Source organism: Protopterus annectens, chromosome 17.part0 (genome assembly GCF_019279795.1).
Source record: "Protopterus annectens isolate FY-2018-M chromosome 17.part0, PAN1.0, whole genome shotgun sequence".
NCBI lineage: Eukaryota > Metazoa > Chordata > Ceratodontiformes > Protopteridae > Protopterus > Protopterus annectens.
In genome coordinates this window covers 352529879-352552158 of record NC_056751.1, presented here as the reverse complement: position 1 = coordinate 352552158, position 22280 = coordinate 352529879, and the positions used below count along the sequence as shown (strand labels likewise).

Here is a 22280-nt window from a genome sequence, read left to right as displayed (position 1 = left end):
CTTTGCACTGTGGTTTTGACACCCTAGAAGCTTCTTGCAGGGCAGCCGTCACTGGATCTGGCATTAGAAGACATGCATGGCTTGAGGAACAACCCCTGCCAGACCATGTCAAATCTGAATTGTTGGATGCCCCCTTGCACGAAGATAACTTATTTGGTACTAAAGCAGAAGAGGTCTTAAAAAAGATGGAAAAAAAGCAAAATCTATGCAAACAGTTAAGGATTTCTTGCAAGTCCAGCCCCCTGGGTTCAGCAGGCATTGCCCCTCCAAGCACTGGTCTTTTCCTGCTCCGAGTAAACCAGCTCAGCCTAGACCCTGTGGAAACAGACCACCCAGACAGCAGCCACAAGGAATGCAGAGATCTAAGCAGTGGACTACCTCCACTTCAAAACCAGGAAGTTCTAAGCAACCCGCTTATGGTAAGAACTCTCAATGACTCACCTCCTCCTCCACCCTCTGCCCACCTTCACTTACCCCTAGGAAGAAAACTCTAATTTCATTCAAGCACCTGGGCCACCATAACCAAGGACCAATAGGTTCTCTGAACATTGTGTGTCAGGGATACAGATTCTGTTTCCATACCGTTCCAACACCAACAGGGTTCCCAGATCTACCACCAAATCGGTGGGCAGAGGCTCAAAAGCAAATCCTTTCCCTTCTCTCTGAGAGCAGTAGAGCATGTTCCTGCAGAACAGATAGGCCAAGGCTTCTACTCCAGACTTTTCCTGGTGCCCAGAAAAGAGGGCACCTGGCACCCAATCCTCGATCTATCAATTCTAAACACCTTCCTGGTGATCCCAAAATTCAAAATGATCACCCTCCAGCAGCTGCTACCCATGCTCTCCAAGGACGCTTGGCTAGCCACCCTAGATTTAAAAGAGGCCTGCCTCCACATTCCTATCAGGGAATCATGCAGGAAATATCTCCACTTCAGGACAGGATCTCAACACTTTCAGTTATCTGCACTTCCCATTGGCTTATCTACTGCTCCCAAAGTTTTTACAAAATATCTGTCTCTGGCTATTGCTTTTTGCAGACAAAGAAATATTCAAATTTACCCATACTTAGACTGCCTTATTCAGGCAGACAGCCAGGAAAAGCTACTCAACCACCTGGCCTTTGTAAAGACACTACTAACCTCCCTAGGATACACAATCAACAAAAAGAAATCCAAACAGGTGCCCACCCAAAGGATAATCTTCCTGGGAGCACGTCTGATTACAACATCCCAGATGGCATTCTTTACACCAGAGAGACAAATTTTCCTGACAACCTACTTCTCTCAACTAGCCACAAGGCCCCAGCTATCTGCAAGGAAGATCCTGCAAGCTCTGGGATTCATGGCATCTTGCTTACTACTCATTCCATGTGCCAGACTGCACATGAGGAAACTTCAGTGGTACCTAAAGAGCCTTTGGTGTCAACTCTCAAGACTTGGAAACTCTTCTACCTGTAATTTCTTGCCTCAGAAAGGAATTTCTTTGGTGGGCAACCCACAACAAGGGACTGCCCTTTTCCCCTCCCCCTGCTGCCCAGACCCTCACCACAGACACATCAGACTATGCTTGGGGTGCACACCTGGATGGCAGGTGCTTACAGGGCCAGTGGAGCCCTCAGGAAATCTCCCTGCACATCAGTCAAAAGAGATGATCGCTGTGCAGCACACCTTGATAGCTTTCAAACACCTTCTCTCTCCAGGGGTTCTTCTGATCAAAACAGACAACACCACTGTGATGTGGTACAGGGAGGGACTTACTCCTACCCTTGAGGCTGCCACATGGACATCTGTTCACACTTTTTCCAAGCATTATCACCTGCCTCTCTTTTCCAAATCCAGGGCAGGGTTTGCCTTTGCAGTCCTGCAGGGCATCATAGCCAGCCACTAGTTTCTTTGACTGCCTCTACCCTTTTCTTCAGCTTTGGGAATATACCCAAATGTAATGACTGCAACAATGAAACATGAAGAACATAGTAAAGTTGTGTACACTTACCATAAATGTAGCTGTTTGAGTGTATTCACTGTTGCAGTCCTGGTTTCCCTCCATCCCCCTTTATTCTATTTCTTTCCTTACAAGGGACATATTGGTATTTATTTTCCACTGGTGGGGTTCTTTCACCAGAAGCTGGCCTCCTACCTTGGGGCTCCTGACAGGTTAGGGCAAGACAAACTGATGTAGTGGTGTTGGCTGCCTTCCTTTATACTACTGACAACCTGACGTCAGTCTTCTAGCGATAGCAACCGATGCAGAAATACTAAGCATCTGGTGTTTGGGCCGGCCGAGGGCTACCTGGCAGGGATAACCGAAATGTGATGACTGCAACAGTGAATACACTCGAACATCTACATTTATGGTAAGTGTACACAACTGTACTGTCTCCTTCCTATTACGGAGGTTGCTGCCTCCAGTGGCTGCCTCCACTACCTCTTCGGTCATGGCTGTGACCACTTTTTCAGCGTCCTCTCTCTCCGCCTCTCCCTCCCAGGCTGGGACTCACCCTCCTGCCTCTAGGCCTGTGGAAGGAGAGCATCATAAGGGCAGAGAGAAAGAGAGAGAGCATAAGGCAGATAGGAGGAAGAGGTCCCTGGACAGTTTGGCTCCGGCCGGGCCTCCTCCAAAAATTCAGGCCATTCATCGACCTGACTCCCCTCGACTCCGATCGTCCAGGTTTTCACCAGAGGAGCCTAGGTCATCTTCTCGGGCTTCAGCTCACCAACCTGCCAGTTTGGACTCTGTAGCATCATCGCGGTCCACCCACAGTTTATTTGAAGCTGCCATGGATAAAATGATGCAGAGATTTATTCGCACACAAATACAGATAGGAGTCTTGCCAGCCCCCTCTCCATCTGGAGGGGGAGCTCGCTTCCCTTCTTTATACCTATTTTCTCCTTCTCTGATCCAACCTCCTGTTTCGGAGTGTCTGGATCCGAGAGGCTTCAGAGTCAGGGAGCCATTGCCAATGGTACCTGTTACCTTGACACCGGCAGTTATCTGGAGCATGTCAGACCCAACTAGCTTGGATCCGAGTGGCTCTCGGAGCCATAGCCTGGGCGTCAGATCCAAGGGGTGGAATTTTTCCCGTCGGCGCCGACCTTGTCGGGTCACGGCCATCTCCTCAGTGCTCCATCCTCTTCTGGCCTAGCTCTGATCCCCTCATCGGATCTGGGGAGAGCAGCTCCCTTATTGGTGTTCCAAGAAGCTCACTCATCCACTGGGTTCGACGTGGTGGAAAGGGTTCTCTCCAATGGATTGAGACCCCTGACTATCTCTTCGGATTCCGTCCTGACTCCCTCTTCTTTGGGTGCGTCTCCCGTCAGTTTACCGCAGGGACAGCCTGTGCTCGAGGAACCCCAGACGGTTCCCCTTGAGGAACATCAGGTGGTTTAATAGCCTGCTCTGGAGAAACCCACCGGAGAGGTTCCTCGCAAGCATACGTGCAAGAGGAGGCACTTGGAATCCTCTCCGGAGTCCCTCACTGAGGACACCAATTTGGAGGAAGGGGAAGGTTCCCCCAGATCACCTCCCAAGGATGTCTCCTTCGAAGACATCCTGGAACTATTGCACCAGCAGGGAGGTTGATCCACTCCAAAACCTTTCTCGGACGCGTCGGTGTTCCTGGAGGCCTTCGGTATGGGCCCGTCTACTTCCTGGGTGTCCTCCCCACGATCCCTTAGTGGCTTTTGCCACCTCGTGGGCTTGGAAGGAACCGGATACTGTGGAGCCAATTCCAAAGTGCCCAGATAAAATTTTAAGCCCTCCTGAGGACAGACCTGTCTGGAATAAAGGGTCCTCAGTAGATGCTATGGTGGTAGCAGCTGCCACCAAGAAGGAACTAGCCCAGGAGGGTTCCTCGGTCCATCCTCCTGACTGAGAGTATAGGACGATGGATCGCCTAGGGAAATGAGTGTATGCGCCAGCAACCTTTTCTATAAGGGAGCTGAACTACCTGGCCCATGTTACATGACTACAGCATGACCTGGTTAAGGAACTAGCTGAGTCGCACCTACAGTCCATGTCGCAAGAGGGCAGGCGTACGTTCTCTGCGAGGATAGCCACCTTGAAAGTGGTCTCTATTATATCCATGTACTCCCTGTCGCATGCTACCGAGGGAGCGGCTGGGTCCGGCATTGCCATGAGGCATCGTGCCTGGCTCAGATTGTGTCAGTTCACGGAACCCTTCAAGGCATCTTTTGCGAATGCCCCTTATGACTGCTTTGACCTATTTGGAAAGACCGCCCGTGACACTTTGGTCTAGAGTGAGAAGGATGGAAAGACACTGTTTGCTGTCTGGATCCACTTCTTGAACCCTCAAAGATCCTTTTCTCAGAATCAGCGAGGGCAAAAGAAGATGTGGTTCTGTAAGTCTTAGTGTTCCCGGGACACTCAGGGCTCTTTCTAGAGGCAGAGGGGGACAAGACAGACATCGTCCCAGAGGCAGAGGGTGTCCCAGGAATTCTGGGTCTCAAGTACCTTTCTCAGATAGGTCCGCACAGCAGCCCTGAGGGGTTGGCCGACTGCTCTGCTCTGGAGACAGTCGGGGGTTGCCTGTCATTGCACCTGACGGCATGGGAGTCCATGTCATCAGACCGCTGGGTGCTTCAGATAATATCCAGAGGTTATTCAATCCCATTTGTGGTTCCTCCCACTCTACCCAAACACCTCCTAGATGTACCACCTGTGCAAAGGGAGGCAGCAGAACTAGAAGTTATCAAGCTGCTAAAGAAGTGAGACATTGATCTCATCCCCCGAGATCAGTCGGGCATGTATTCCAGGTTCTTTTTGGTGCCAAAAAAGACAGGGGACTTGAAGACTATTCTGGACCTGTCAACCCTGAACCTGTCAGTTGCCAAAGAGAAGTTCCAGATGGTCACTTTACAGTCCTGAGGCTTCAGGGAATTCAGGTCTACCCTTACCTGGATGATTGGCTCCTTGTTGCTCCCACCAAGTGGCTACATTGCCAGACCAGAGACTATTTCCTACATCTTGCACACCATCTAGAAATTAGTTAACACAGCCAAATTTCTTCTAAACCCTGTCCAGGTTATAGAATACATAGGAGCATGGATAGACACTTTACAGACAAAAGTCTTCCTGACCTCGGAGAGAATTTGAAGCTTACGGATGCATGTCGCCTTCATCTATCAGTCCCATCTCCCTTCAGCGGAGTTGGTTTTATGGGCCCTAGGTTCTATGGCAGCAACGATCATGCTTCTACTGTGTGCTCGTCTACATATGCGAGTACTACAGTGGACTCTAGTGGTGCAGTGGTCTATGTTGGATCTTCCATTGACACATCCGATACACCTAAGGAAAGTCTGCAGATCGGCCCTCCTCTGGTGGATGCATTCTTCAGAAATACTGGAAGGACGACCTTTTGTCGCAGCTCCTGCCCAAGCCAAAGTGACCATGAATGCCTCCCAACTAGGGTGGGGAGGAAATTGCTCAGGAAGGACAGTTCAAGGCATGTTTTCCCTGAGTGAGACCAATTTGCATGTAAATGTTCTAGAGATGAGGGCGGTCCTTTTAGCGTTGCAGGCCTTTCATGCCTTTCTCCCTCTAGGAACTATTGCAGTTCAGTCAGACATGTTGATGGTCTGGTATATGGGAGGGACCAGAACCTGCCCCCTCTGTCATGAGGCCATGAGAATTTGGGAGTGGGCGATCTCCATCAGTCATTTTCTGGTAGTAACGCACATTCTGGGACAGTCCAACACACTGGTGGATAAACTAAGCCGGACTATTCTGACTCCGAATGAGTGGTATCTGAATCCTTCAGTAGCGGAGCAGATCTTTCTAGTGTGGGGTCGGCTTTGCTGCAATCTGTTCTCATCTCCTTCCAGTGCAAAGTGCAGCGAGTTCTTAGTTCTGAACCCCCTGCCGGGGGAATTCCCCAGAGATGCTCTAGTCCATGCTTGGCCTCCCGGTCTTCTTTATGCTTACTCTCTTTTACCTCTTATTCCAAAGTTCCTCCAGAAGGCACATTGACTGGGGAGCAAAGTGATCCTCATTGCCCCATTTTGGCCTTGCCAGGTGTGGTTTCTCCTTCCTCTGGTCCCATCTTCGAGTTCCTCCTTGGATATTGGATCCCCTTCTGGATCTCATCTCTCACCCCTGGGGGGTCCCTCATCCGACCCTGGACAGTCTGAAGCTCATGGCTTGGCTGCTCCAGTTCCCTTAATTGCTAGGACTTCCAGTTTGTCTTCTTCAGTCAAGACTGTTCTGGTGGCAGCCCTTAAATCGTCCACCAGGAAGATTTACTGTAGCAAATGGAAGTGCTTTTCCATTTGGGCTTCTCAAAGGGATTTAGACCCTTTCATGGCTCCAATTCCAGCTAGCCTTGATTTGTTGGCAAACATTTTTCAGCAGGGGGCTAGCTCGTCTACAGTGAAAGTTCAACTAGCTGCCATTTCTAATTTCCACATTTGTGAGAACATGGCTTCTTTGGCTTCTTCCAGATTGTGCAAAGCTTTTATCAAAGGTACATTTCTCTTATGTCCTCCGGTCAAAGATCCTAACCCCCCCCCGTGGGACCTTACTATGGTATTGCAAGCTCTGGTTGCCCCTCCCTTGAACCCGCAGCACCTGCAGATGTTAAATTTCTATCTTGGAAGACAGCCTTCCTAGTGGCCATCACCTCGGCTAGGAGGGTCTCAGAACTTCAGGCATTGTCTGTCAGGCTTCCATATATGGTTTTCCATAAGGTCAGGGTTTCTCTTCGTACTAATCCCTTCTTCCAAAAGTGACATCTGAGATCAGTATCAATCAAACTATCAATCTACCTGTTTTCTTTCCAAATTTCAAAAAGCTGAATACAAGTTGCATTTGTTAGATGTTCATAGACAACTATGTTTCTATTTACACAGGACCAAACTTTTTTGCAAATCTGAGCAGTTGTTTGTGTCCTTCTCTAAACCTGTTTTGGGTAAACCCATTTCCAAGGTGACCATTACTAGGTGGATTTCTCTCTGCATCCTTCAGATTTACAAGGACAAAGGCTTGTCTCCTCCGGGTCAGGTTAGAGCTCATTTCACAAGGTCCATGGCTACTTCCATGGCCTTTGGTCTAGAGTATCCTTAGATAACATTTGTTCTGCGCCTACTTGGTCCTCATTTCATACCTTTATTTCTCACTATAAATTGGATTTGATTTCTAGAGGGAGAGCATCCTTTGGCTCTGCGGTGCTCCAGAATATTCTTCCATGAGGCAACAGAAAAATTAAAACAAACTGAAATAAATAAAACAAAATCCACGTCAGCAGGACCAGCAGCAAAAAATCCACTGTTAAGTGTTTTATTAACATCCACTTTTCGTTCAAAAAGACTGAACTTCTTCAGACAGACATCAAAAGGTAGCAAATGTAAAAAAACTCCTTAAATACACAATTAACAACATATGATACATTTGAATGGACCAACCAAATGGTTAAAGCTCACTGACATCAATGTGTGGGGAAAAGCTGATCTCAAAACTTCTTAAAGTACTACTGCATACAAAAGTCGAATCTATGAAAAATGTGTTTTAAAAACAAAACAAAATGGAAATATATATAAACATAAAATGTTTAAAATGTTTGAAACCAAAAAACATAGTATATAAAACCTTTTTAATGACAAAAGGTAAAAAGTAAAAAATAATAAATGAAATAAATGAAAAGTAGTAATAATAAAATTACCTCTGCATACTTCTAAGTTTCAAAATGCAAGCTAAACTTACTCTGTCATTGAGACCTGGAAGTCTATATGAACAGTTTAGCTGCCAAATCATTTCTAGGCGCTCTAATAATAGTTGGAAAGGACCCCCCTGATGTCAAAGGAAACCTGTCCTAACACCCTAAAAGTAAAACTGTGCTGAGGGTGGTCATTAACATGTTTCGCCAAAGCATTTTCACACTTGTTTTTCCTAATACAGTATAAATGCTCATAGATTCTTTCACTAAAACCTCTGTCAGTCTTACCCACATAAAATGCTGGGCAAGATTGGCAGCAAGCCAAATAAACAACCGATCGAGATTTACAGTTGAATCTACCAACAGTGGAGAAAGAAGACCCAGCAATTTTAAAGCTCGAACCAGTGGCAATATGCCTACACATGTTACAACTCTCACATTTGAAAGTGCCCTCTATTCTAACACGAGTGTCCTTTTTTGTTTCTAATATCCATTTGAGGTTGTCACCCCTCCTATATATAAAACTAGGCAAAGTACCAAACCTGGCTTGTAAGGCATCATCACACAAGAAAATACTCCAGTTCTTGACAACCACCTCCTTAATTAGGTGAATCTCGGCACTGTAATTGGTGATGAAAGAGATAGAAGTGTCAACTTTCTTGTTGTCTAAAAGGACTTCAGGCATAACTGGAGATAGATAGTCTAGTGAACAACTTGTGAATGAACTGCTTTGTAAAATAGGTTTATAAACACCCCCATACCTTTTAGTCCGGACCTCAGTAACCAGGTCATGAATAAACTTGTCTGGGTAACCTCTGTGTAGAAATGATCCCTTAATAAACTCACATTCTTATAGAAAGGATTCATCATCAGTTACCATTCGAGCAGCGCGCACAAGTTGCCCCTTGACTACCCCTCTTTTCTGGTGCCCAGGATGGGCACTGGTGAAGTGTAACATGGTGTTAGAGTAGGAACTCTTCCGAAATATTTTAGCCTTAAAGCTACCAGCAGAAATGTCTTTATATAAGTCTACATCCAGATAAGAAATTCTAGAATCAGACTCTACAAATGTGAAGTTCAAAAAAGACGTGCTGGAGTTGAGATAGTCCATGAAGGTTCTCACATCATTAATTGAACCTTCCGTCAGTATAAAGATGTCATCCAAAAATCTGCTGTAAAAATCGATTTTGAACTGACCGTTGTAATTGCCAAGCACATATCTGTGTTCCCATTCAGCCATAACAATGTTGGCAAAACTGGCCCCTACTGGTGAGCCCATGGCTACACCAGTCTTCTGTAAATATCTCTCTCCCCCAAATGTTACAAAGTTGTACCTCAAAATGACATCTAACAGTTTCTGCACCAATCTGATTTCTACAATGCTAACATTGTGATGCAATAAACGGTCAGTGACCCAGTCTATCCCTGTGGCATGAGGAATAGACGTATAAAGGTCTTTTACGTCTGTTGTCAAAAATCTATGACCTCTCTTGAATTCTAAAGCACCTATGGCTTTCAAAAAAGCCCAAGAATCTTTACAAATGTGTATTTCCTTTTCAACATATTTTTTTCAATATGTTGTCCACATACTTGGCTATCGGGTAAGTGATTGAACCCCTAGCGTTAACCAATAGCCTCATGGGGGGGGTTGTACACGTCTTTATGGATCTTGGGCAATCCGAAAACTGTTGGAATCTTAGGAAACGAAACCGTCAAATATTTCAGCACATCTTGTTCTATAACATTTTCTAAAAACAAATCATTCAAGAAAACATGGATGCACCTATACGCTGCATTCAATTCATTAATGCTAGATAGTGTATAAGCATCCTGCAATAACATGTGGATGAGGCAGTTTTCATAATGACAAGTGTCCATTAGTACTAAACCGTACTGACCGTTTATTGCATCACAATGCTAGCAGTGTAGAAACCAGATTGGTGCAGGAACTGTTAGATGTCATTTTGAGGTACAACTTTGTAACATTTGGGGGAGAGATATATTTACAGAAGACTGGTGTAGCCATGGGCTCACCAGTAGGGGCCAGTTTTGCCAACATTGTTATGGCTGAATGGGAACACAGATATGTGCTTGGCAATTACAACGGTCAGTTCAAAATCGATTTTTACAGCAGATTTTTGGATGACATCTTTATACTGACGGAAGGTTCAATTAATGATGTGAGAACCTTCATGGACTATCTCAACTCCAGCACGTCTTTTTTGAACTTCACATTTGTAGAGTCTGATTCTAGAATTTCTTATCTGGATGTAGACTTATATAAAGACATTTCTACTGGTAGCTTTAAGGCTAAAATATTTCGGAAGAGTTCCTACTCTAACACCATTTTACACTTCACCAGTGCCCATCCTGGGCACCAGAAAAGAGGGGTAGTCAAGGGGCAACTTGTGCGCGCTGCTCGAATGGCAACTGACGATGAATCCTTTCTAGAAGAATGAGTTTATTAAGGGATTGTTTCTACACAGAGGTTACCCAGACAAGTTTATTCATGACCTGGTTACTGAGGTCCAGACTAAAAGGTATGGGGGTGTTTATAAACCTATTTTACAAAGCAGTTCGTTCACAAGTTATTCACTAGAACATCTGTCTCCAGTTATGCCTGAAGTCCTTCTAGACAGCAAGAAAGTTGACACTTCTATCTCTTTCATCACCAATTACAGTGCTGAGATTCACCTAATTAAGGAGTTGGTTGTCAAGAACTGGAGTATTTTCTTGTGTGATGATGCCTTACAAGCCAGGTTTGGTACTTTGCCTAGGTTTATATATAGGAGGGGTGACAACCTCAAACGGATATTAGAAACAAAAAAGGACACTTGTGTTAGAATAGAGGGCACTTTCAAATGTGAGAGTTGTAACATGTGTAGGCATATTGCCAATGGTTCGAGCTTTAAAATTGCTGGGTCTTCTTTCTCCACTGTTGGTAGATTCAACTGTAAATCTCGATCGGTTGTTTATCGAGCTTTAAAATTGCTGGGTTTTCTTTCTCCACTGTTGGTAGATTCAACTGTAAATCTCGATCGGTTGTTTATTTGGCTTGCTGCCAATCTTGCCCAGCGTTTTATGTGGACAAGACTGACAGAAGTTTTAATGAAAAAATCTATGAGCATTTATACTGTATTAGGAAAAACAAGTGTGAAAATGCTTTGGCGAAACATGTTAATGACCACCCTCAGCACAGTTTTACTTTTAGGGTGTTAGGACAGGTTTCCTTTGACATCGGGGGGGTCCTTTCCAACTATTATTAGAGCGCCTAGAAGTGATTTGGCAGCTGAAACTCTGTTCATATAGACTTCCAGGTCTCAATGACAGAGTAAGTTTAGCTTGCATTTTGAAACTTAGAAGTATGCAGAGGTAATTTTATTATTACTACTTTTCATTTATTATTTTTTACTTTTTACCTTTTGTCATTAAAAAGGTTTTATATACTATGTTTTTTGGTTTCAAACATTTTAAACATTTTATGTTTATATATATATATTTCCATTTTGTTTTGTTTTTAAAACACATTTTTCATAGATTCGACTTTTGTATGCAGTAGTACTTTAAGAAATTTTGAGATCAGCTTTTTCCCACACATTGATGTCAGTGAGTTTTAACCATTTGGTTGGTCCATTCAAATGTATCATGTGTTGTTAATTGTGTATTTAAGGAGTTTTTTTTTTACATTTGCTACCTTTTGATGTCTGTCTGAAGAAGTTCAGTCTTTTTGAACGAAAAGTGGATGTTAATAAAACACTTAACATTAGATTTTTTGCTGCTGGTTCTGCTGACGTGGATTTTGTTTTATTTATTCTTCCATAAGGGCCACCCAGGTGTGTAAGTAGCTGGGGATTCTGTCCCACAGGATGAAGATCAAATAAAGTAAACTACTTCAGATAAAGAAGTTGGGTATTCACCATAATGTTCCATCTGAGTAGTTCTACTTCATTTGTCTTCAGCTGTCCCTCCCTCCTTCCCCCTGGCCTTACCATCTTGGCATGTAGCAAAGCATGCTTTTTGGTCTATGTTTCGAGTGGTGGCGCAAATTGTGTGTGGTAAGGTGCATTTGATTTCGTTGTTTGGTTTAGGGTGCAGCAAACTCGATCTGAGGGAAGGAAGGTGGTGGTGATGTATTTTGGGTAGGGGGAGGAGCTTGGAGCAGATGCTTGTCAAGTTGCTGGCTCGGATCCGATACAGATCCGTATTCCCACAGATTGAAGACAAATGAAGTCTAACTACTCAGATGGAACGTTATGGTGAGTACATGACTTCTTTTTATATGGTCTGATTTTCACCCAGGAGTCTTTTATCCCACATGGAGTAACACAAGGTTTTGAGCATACCACAGTATATAGCAAACCATTTTTTTTATACCATCATTACTCAAATTTGTGTTTGCTACTAGGATTGGCATCCATATTGTAAATGTGCTCATGATGCTGTAGGAAATTGCATCTGTATCTAGTATTTACTGCTGTTTTTCTCCTTTTCAAAGTTTTTAATGATGGCACTTCACGGGAACTCATGAGTCTTAGTGGAACTATTCCTGTGATTTATAGAGGTAAGAATTGTTTTTATCAGTTGCTTCTTTCTTGATGATTAACATACATTAATTTTTGTACTTCATTATTTTTGTGCCTTCAATATGCACAGTTAAGTGTATATAATATTTTGCAGTTTTTTGCTAAAAAGAATCAGCATTTTAAAATGTGGTTAACCAATTAATAACTGTTGCAGGTGACTTGCTACCTTTTCTGGGTAAGAGAATGAGATTGGTGGTTGTCGTCTAAACAGTTTCTTTCAACCAGTTCACCAGCCTGGTTATCAGATATATAAAACAAAATGTATTAGACTGAGCACATAAAGCAGAACTGTCACATTTTGTTTTTTGCATTTCATTGATGTAGTGATTTACACACTAGGTTCTTCCCTTTTTCATGATTAATTCAGGGAGCTAAGTGTTTCTTTACAAATGGTTTCATAGTTTTAATACTGAAGCAACTTGTTCAGAATAAAGTACAAAAAATACACAAGATGCCTTCTATGTTGCAAAATAATCAGAAAAAGAGTCATAGGAAGTTACTAGGCTAATGGCCCTAGGGCCCTTACAAAACCTAGCCAAGTTATTATTTCCACAATCAGCACCTATTGTCCCTGTCCAAGAGGGACACAGGTGGAACCCCCAGGGTGAATTTGCTGTTACCCATCCAGTCATCCAGATTGCATTTGAAGAGGGCCACTGAGATGCCCTGTTTGAAATGGAAGTGGAAGTCTGTTCCAAACGTGTGGTAACCTCTGGGAGGCAAAGTCCCTGCTGTCCCTCAAGCAGGTTGAATTAATGTCACATACCAGGATAAGGTCTTTAGAGCAAGTAACCCCATGTACCATTTGACTTGTGGAGAAGCAGCATTTCTAATAAAGGAGGGTCAGAGTCTGCCTTGTATACAAGCCGGAGATTGCCCCTGAATAGTCTGTATGAAACAGAATAAAGTGATAGTGATTTCAGGCAATCCACATAGGACAGATGCTGAAGATCTTGAAGTTTCCTTGTGAGGAACCTTTGTGGTCTCTCCAGTTGCTGTAGGTGCTTGGAAAGGTACATGCCAAAAGGGGCATTGTATTCAATAATTGGCCTGATAAGGGAATAGTGCAGGGAGGTTATAACTTGGCAGTGCCCTTACTTATGAGATGAGCCATATAGAATGCTCTTCTTACCACTGTGGAGACATGATGGTCAAAGGTAAGGTTGCAGTCAAGCTGTGTGCCCGGGTCTCTCACCACTGAGTGCATACTTAAGGTGTTGCTATTGATGTGGTAGTTAATAGGAACATCGCCCTTACCAAAAGGGATGATAATACATTTTTTTGGATTGAGTTTAAGGCCATGACTTTGGCACCAATCATTTGTTTTTGTAAGACCCTCTTGTAGGATGTTGACATTATTTGGAGATTATAAGACCGCTTCTAGTTTGCATTCATCAGCAAACTTTGCCAGCCACAGACCTTTAGATGTTCTTCGTGTTTCACTGTTGCAGTCATCACACTTGGGTTATCTGCCTGCAGGTAGCCCTTAAGTCGGCCTGAATACCAGAGACTTAGTATTTCTGCATCACTTGCAGTCACTCCAGGACTGACATCAGGTTGTCAGGGGTAAAAAAAAAAAACAGGCAAGTGATGCCATTACATCAGTCTTTTTTCTTGCCGAGGAGCCCGAATCAGAAGCAGTCCGCACAACTGCCGGTTGGCCGCTACCTGAGTTTTCGTTTCTGAATTGAATCATTCTGAAGTCTTCTAAAGCTAAGTACCCCATTGGGGATCCATTTTTCTTGCTCTAACTGATGTCAGAAAAAGTTAACAATTGTCTCACCTGTGGAAAGCAAATACCACACAGAGATTTCCATTCTTACTGTGTCACATGTTAAGGCCCAGACCACGATGTACCTCGCTGTCGGTTTTGTGCCTTGTTCAATGCCCAAACTATTCATCGTTGGGCCCTTATTGTCACTAATTACATTCGTTCTCGATCTCCGTATTCCAAAATGGCTTTGGTAAGCCATCCGAATACCAATCTTCCGAAAAACATAAGGATAAAGACAGAGACAGACCGCACAGGTCCAAAACTGTTGATGCTTCCGTTAAGCTAGTCGCCAGTTCGCTGGTACTCAGTGAGGTGCTTTTTCAGCCCCTGATGCCCGCTTTGATGGATTTGCAAGCCACTACTGAGACCTGTTCAGAGTCTGGTATGTCGTGAGACTCTTCTTTGACTATGGAACCTGCGGATGTCTCTACCTTGGATGGGTCCGGAGCCACTGTGCAGGCACTGACTTCCGAGGAAGTTCTTTACACTTCTGATATTCGACACAAACCGACTTCTTTCGCGTCTTCTGTTCTAAGACTACCGAGTTTCTAAGGCCAAGAGTACAAGCTACGCCTAAAAAAACGACGACCCTAACTCAAGCACCTGCTTCCTTGGCACAACATCAAATGCTTAAAATGGCAGAAGACTTGATTATGCTGATTAGGAGAAGCCAGCCTTCTCCTGCTAAGAGAAAAAGAGACCTGTCCCCAGCAGCTCTAATAGACCAAGAGTCCGATGACTGAGGTTTCTGAAAATGAAGACATGCCTTCATCTGCTTATGAGGATTCAGATGCAGAGGAATACATTCCCTCTGCCTTCCCTCCAGATGAGTTTTCATTTGATGAAACCCTGCCACAAAATAGACCTTTAGCAGTACCTCCAGTTCTGGATGTTGTGGATGATGTCTTTATGGAATCCAGTCTTACGCCTGATACTCTGCTCCAAGGAAACCAGACAGGTACTACAGAGTCCCTGACTCCCACAAATTTCTTTTCAAAAATCCTATTTCACAGGGGACTAAATGTATGAAAGCAACTACAGCTAAGAATCCCAATCCTTCGAACAGGGATTCCCAAGCTTTAGACAGATAGAGTAAAAAAGTATACACCTCTGCAACTCTCGCCATTAGGGCATTGAATTGCCAATTTCACATACTGAAATACCAGCAACATATTATGGAACTTATTAAGCAAAAATTATCTACCTTTACAGATTGTGCAGAAAATAGTTACAAGAGCGTGTGCATTCTATAAGCCAGGTCAGCAAGCATACTTTGCAATATGGCTTTGATGCTCTAGAAGCATCTTGCAGGGCAGAAGTCACTGGTTCTGTACTGAGAAGGCATGCTTGGCTTAAGGAACTGACCTTGCCAGACCATGTCAAATCAAAAGTACTAGAAGCTCCTTTGAATAAGGACAATCTGTTTGGCACCAAAGCAGAAGAGTTTCTAAAAAAGTTGGAAGAAAAAGCTAAATCTATGCAGACAGTCAAAGATTTTTTACAGGTACAGCCTCCTAGATTCAGTAGGCTTTGGCACTCGAAACATTGGTCCTTTCCAGCCCCCTCAAGGCCATCTCAAGCTTGACCCAGGGGAAACAGACCCCCCCCAGATTACAGTCTCAGGGTATGCAGAGATCTAAGCAATGGAGTGCCTCCACTTCAAAAACAGGGAGTGCTAAGCCACCCCCTTTCGGAGTGAATTCACAATGACTTCTCAACTCCACTCCTCACCTTTGCCCAACTGCTCATGCCCCTAGGAGGAAAACTTGCTCATCATGCAAAAAATTGGACCTCCATCACCAGAGACCGATGGGTCCTCAACATTGTATCCCAAGGGTACAAGTTTTTCTTCCACTCACTGCCACCTGAAAAGGGTTCCCAGACCTTCCTCCAAACCAGTGGGAGAGGCACAAAACCAAGTTCAATCCCTGCTCTTCATAAAAGGCAATTCAACCTGTTCCTGCAGAAAAGATAGGTCAAGAGTTCTATTCCAGACTTTCCTAGTACCCAGAAAAGAGGGCACATGGCACCTAATACTAGATCTTTCCATTCTAAACACCTTCCTGGTGGTACCAAAATTCAAAATGCTCACCCTTCAGCATCTTTTTCCTATGCTGTCCAAAGATGCCTGGTTAGCCACCCTAGACCTAAAAGAAGCCTATCTGCACATCCCTATCAGGGAATCATACAGAAAATACCTACGTTTCAGGGCAGGATCTATGCATTATCAGTTCTCTGCACTTCCCTTTGTTTTATCTACTGCTCCCAGAGTTTTCACAAAATGCCTGCAGACAGAGAAAAATTCAAATTTACCATATTTGGACGATTGCCTGATTTAGGCAGACAGTCAGGAAAAGCTGTTGCAGCACCTGACATTTGTAAAGAACCTTCTAACCTCCCTGGGGTACACTGTCAATGAAAAGAAATCAAAATTAGCCCCCAGTCAAAAGATTGTATTCCTGGGAGCAAGCTTGGACACAGCATCCCAGATGGCATTCCTTACTCCAGCAAAACAAGCCTATCTGCCAGGCTACTTCACTCAAATGGCCACCAGTACCCAACTATCCACAAGGAAAATCCTACAGGCCCTAGGGTTCATGGCCTCTTGCATTCTACTAATGCCATATGCCAGACTGCATATGAGGAAACTTCAGTGTTATTTAAAAAGTCTTTGGTGCCAACATTCTCAGGACTTGGAAACCATCATACCTTGTCTAAGGACAGAGTTTCTTTGGTGGGCAGCAGGATGCAACCACAACAAGGGACTTCCCTTTACTCATCCTCACTCCACCCTGGGGGACACACCTGGATGACAATGCATTCAGGGCCACTGGAACCCAAATCAAATTCATCTGCACATCAGCCAAAAAGAGATGCTAGATGTTCAGCATGCTCTGACAGCTTTCAGATCCCTACTCTCACCAGGACCCCTGCTAATAAAACCAGACAACACCACAGTTATGTGGTACATCATCAAGCAGGGGGTAACCCACTCTTACCCACTCTACAGGCTAGCCATGGCCCTGTGGAACATGGCCTTGGACATGCATATTCATCTGCAAGCTCAATTCCTGCCAGGCAAACAAAATTATCTGGCAGATGACTTAAGCAGAAATCTCCTAGACCCACACGAGTGGCAATTAGAACCCAGCACCTTCAGCCTTCTAATTCAGAAATGGGGGGCCCCAGAGGTGGACCTCTTTGCCTCCCCCTGCAATCACTAGCTCAGCAAATTCTGCACCAGGACACCTCACAGCAGGGCCTGGAAAGTGGATACCCTATCCTTCCAATGGGAAAACCTCTCAATCTATGCATTCCCCCTCTGCCTCTTCTCTCAAGAATATTACTCAAGATAAGACAAGACAGACTAAGGGCAATCCTGATTGCCCCGGACTAGCCACGCCAGCACTGGTACCCACTACTGCACAGCCTGTCACCGGTGCCACCCTGGCACCTACCCCAGATCCCAAACCTCCTCACTCAGCAGTGGGGACAGATCTTGCATACACAGCTGCAAACCCTGAATCTTGCAGCCTGGCTTATTCCTTAAATTCTCCCTCAGTGACCAGCCTAAGCAAGCAGGTGCTGGATGTCATTCTCCTCCATTAAGATTCATGCCTCTGCCATCTCAGCTCATTACAACACTGAGCCACCTCTCATCTGTCACCCTCTCATCAAACAGTTCCTGAGAGGGGCAAGCAACTTAAGGCCACCAAGGAGAGCACCCACCCCTGCTTGAGACCTTAACCTTGCACTGGAAAAGCTCACGCTACCCCCCTTTGAGCCTGCAGCATCAGCAGAGTTAAAAGTCCTCTCTTGGAAAGTAGCCTTGTTTCTGGCCATCACTTCAGCTAGAAGAGTGTCTGAGCTACAAGCACTTATGGCTGTGGAATCCTTCATTATTTTTCATGCTGACAGTGTCTCCCTCTGGACTAACCCTTACTTTATGCCTAAATGGATGTCCAGTGTGTCTCTCAACCAATCTATCCATTTGCCAACTTTCTTCCCTAATCCTTAAAATATAGGGGAAAGGATCCTGCACTCCTTGGACGTGCACAGACCGCTCAGATTCTACCTTGACAAGACTAAGCCCTTCAGGAAATCTGACCAATTACTAGTCAGTTTTGCACCGGGGCAGAGGGCAGGGTCATTTCAAAACAAACCATTTCCAAATGGATAGCACACTGTATCCATTTCTGCTACAAACACCATGGGAAACCAACCCCTCAGGGGTTCAGAACACATTCCACTAGGACAACTTCTACCTCTACAGCATTCCTCAGGGGAGTCTCTACCAGGGACATTCTGGAAGCTGCTACCTGGAGTTGTGTACACACCTTCACCAAGCATTACCACCTGCCTATCTTTTCCAGATCCAGGGCTTGTTTTGCAACAGCAGTCCTGCAGGGCATACTAGCCAGCCCCAACTCTTCTTGATTGCCTCCACCCTTTCTTCAGCTTTGAGAATCAACCCAAGTGTGATGACTGCAACAGTGAAACACGAAGAACATGGTACAGTTGTGTACACTTACAATAAATGTAGATGTTTGAGTGTATTCACTGTTGCAGTCCTGGATGTTCTTCATGTTTCACTGTTGCAGTTTGGGTTATCTGCCTGCAGGTAGCCCTCAGGCGGCCTGAATATCAAAGTCTTGGATTCCTGCGTCGGATGCTGTCTCTTCTTCCATGACGTCAAGCCATCAGGGGTATAAAACATGCAGCCGACGCCATTACATCAGTCTTTCTGCCGCGCGGTGCCCGAAGCAGAAGCAGTTTGCAAGTGCCGGTCGTCCGACTCCTGAAATTTTCATTTTCGAGTTTCAGAACCAAAGTCTTCAAAAAAGCTAAGTACCCCATTGGGAATCCTTTTTCTTGCTCTTAACTGATGTCAGTAAAAGTTAACAATTGTATTACCCGTGGAAAGCAAAAATCTCATAAAGATTTTCATTCGTACTGCATTCCTTGCTTAGGCCCAGACCACGATATTGCCTTTGTGCCTTATTCAACCCTCAAACTATTCGTCTATCTATTTTTGTAGCAAATTATTTTGGTACTCGGTTAAACTATCCAGAAATGGCTTTGGTAAACCATCCGACTACCGACATTCCGAAAAAACGTAAAGATAAAGACAGGCAGAAACAGACCGCATAGGTCCAAAGCTGCCGACGATGCTTCCATTAAGCTAGTTGCCAGTTCGCCGATATTCAGTGAGGTGCTTTTGCAGCCTGTGATACCCGTCACTTCAGATTTGCAGGCCTCTACTGAGACCCATTCGGAGTCCGGTATACCGCGAGATGCTGCTTCGACTATGGAACCTGCGAATCTCTCTACCTTGGATGGGTCCAGAGCCGCTGTGCAGGCACCAGCTTCTGAGGGTGTATTCAGGCCTACTGACTTGCATTTCAAACCAATGCCATCTTCTTCTTCAAGGCCTAAAACTTGACCCACGCCTAGAAAACCGACATCCAAAGAGCATGGTCAGGCCCATATGCCTAAAAAACAAATGATAAGAGTGGCTGAAGACCTTATTACTTTAATTAGGGGAAGCTAGCCTTCACCCTCTAAGAGACCTAGAACTGATTTTCCTTCTGATTCTTCTGATCAGGATTCTGAAATTTCTGTTTCTTCTGATTACCAGGATTTCCCTTATCTACCTATGAGGATTCTGATGCAGAAAATTCCATTCCCTCTGCTTCCCCTCCAGAAGATTTTTCTTTTGGTGAAACCTTACACACTCTTAGGGAGCATTTCCACTGGGAAAGCCAGGATTACTCTGACTCCAAAAAGAGGCTCAGGGAATTCTTCCCTCAACACAGGCCTTTAGCTATTCCCCCTGTCCTGGACATTGTAGATGATGCCTTCTTGGACTCTATTCTGGTGCCAGACACTTTACCTCCAGCTCCCAGGAAACCTGACAGGTATTACAGAGTACCTGACTCTCACAAGTTCCTTTTCAAGAATCCTACTGCGGACCCAGAGACCATTTCCCAAGGACCTAAAGGCATTAAGGCTACTACTGCCAAAAACCCTACCCCCTCTGATAGAGATTCCAGGGCCTTGAAGAGATGAGGTAAGAAGGTATAGACTTCTGCTACTTTGGCCATTAGGGCCATAAACTGCCAGTTTCATATGTTAAAGTATCAGCAGCATATTATGGGACTACTTAAACAGAAAATTATGTTGATTCCTGACTGTGCTGAAAATAAAGAATTACAGGATTTAATGCATTTTGCTGAACAAGTTGGTAAACATACTTTGCAATGTGGTTTTCACTCTTTAGAAGCAGCTTGCAGGGCTGCTGTCACTGGATCTGTACTTAGAAGGCATGCTTGGCTTAAGGAGGAAATTTTGCCAGATCATGTTAAAGCTAAATTACTGGATGCTCCCTTAAACCAAGACTGCCTGTTTGGCAACAAAGCAGAAGAAGTCCTTAAAAAGATGGAAGAAAAAGCTAAATCTATGCAAACTGTTAAAGATTTCCTGCAAGGACAGCCTCCCAGATTTAGTAGGCATTGGCCTTCTAAGAATTTGTCCTTTCCTGTCTCTTCCAGGCCTTCTCAGTCCAAACCCAGGAACAGCAGACCACCTAGGCTATAGTCTCAAGGTACTCACAGGCCTAAGCAGTGGCGGGCTGCCACTTCTAAAGCTGGAAGTAGTAAGACACCTCTCTGTGGAAAATGTCACAATGACTTAACCTTAAACCTTCCAAGCCCTGCTCAACTGACTGCTCTGCTTCCTTTGGGGGAAAGATCGCCCTGCATGCAGAAAACTGGGTACTCATTACCCAGGACAAATGGGCTTTAAATATAGTTTTCCAAGGATACAGATTCCACTTCCACACCTTACCAACCCCAAATGGCTGGCCAGACCTACCCCCAAATCAGTGGGCAGAGGCTCAACAGCAGGTTCTCTCTCTTCTAAGTATCAGGGATATTCAGTCTGTCCCAGCAGAAGAAAGGGGACAAGGTTTTTACTCAAGACTTTTCTTGGTACCCAGAAAAGACAGTTCCTGGCGTCCTATCCTGGACCTCTCTATTCTAAACACCGTTTTGGTAATCCCAAAATTCAAAATGCTAACACTTCAACAGCTGCTTCCTATGTTAGGCAAAGATGCCTGGTTGGCAACCTTAGACTTTAAAGAAGCTTACCTGCACATTCCAATAAGAGAATTTTGCAGGAAATACCTACGCTGCAGAGCAGGCTCCATGCACTATCAGTTCTCTGCACTACCCTTTGGCTTATCTTCTGCACCCATGGCATTCACAAAGTGTCTAGCTCCAGTCATTGCATTTTGCAGGCAAAGAAATATTCAAGTATACCTATACCTGGACGATTGTCTAATTCATGCAGAAAGCCAGGACATGCTACTAAAACATCTGGCATTTGTAAAGAAACTTCTAACCTCACTGGGGTACACCATAAACGAAAAGAAATCTCATCTAGTACCCTGCCAACAAATTATATTCCTGGGAGCAAGCTTGAATACAACTTCCCAGATGGCTTACCTCACACCAGAGAAACAAGTTTATTTGACAGCCTACTTCAAACTACTGGCCACAAAGACCCAGCTATCTGCAAGGAAAATCCTGCAAGCCCTGAGGTTCATGGACTCTTGCATTCTACTAATTCCACATGCAAGACTGCATATGAGGAAACTACAATGATATCTAAAAAGCCTATGGTGTCAACATTCTCAGGACCTGGAATCAATGATTCCTGTCATTCCTTGTATAAAGACAGAGTTCCTTTGGTGGGCAGAGGCCTGCTACCCCAACAAGAGCTCCCATTCACTCTACCCCCTGCCGCCCAAACCCTAACAACAGACGCATCAGACTATGCATGGGGGGCTCACTTGGCAGGGCAGTGCATTCAGAGCAAATGGAACCCAAGTCAGATGCACCTGCATATCAGTCAAAAAGAAATGTTAGCTGTACAGAATTCCCTGACAGCCTTCAAGGACCACATTCTTCCAGGACAGTTATTGGTAGAGACAGACAACACCACTGTTATGTGGTACATAAACAGTCAGGGGAGAACCCACTCGTACCCTCTCTGCAGACTAGCCATGGCTCTGTGGAACACAGCCTTGAGCTACCAAGTGCACCTACAAGCTCAATTTCTGCCAGGCAAGCTAAATTCACTGGGAGACGACCTAAGCAGAAATCTCATGGACCCACACGAATGGAAACTGGAATCAGATATTCAACCTTTTGAGAAACAAATGGGAGAATCCAGAGATATACCTGTTTTTCTCCCCT

At 44.6% G+C, this 22280-nt stretch overlaps 1 protein-coding gene across 2 annotated transcripts in view; it reads left to right on the top strand.

Annotated features, from left to right (window-relative positions):
• The window catches only part of TSG101 (tumor susceptibility 101), a 935600-nt gene that overhangs the window by 88829 nt on the left and 824491 nt on the right, over positions 1-22280 (top strand). For both annotated transcript variants that reach the window (XM_044059389.1, XM_044059390.1), the window contains exon 3: positions 12161-12226. In XM_044059389.1, the coding sequence (XP_043915324.1) occupies positions 12161-12226 (66 nt within the window). The remainder of the gene's footprint in view (positions 1-12160; positions 12227-22280) is intronic.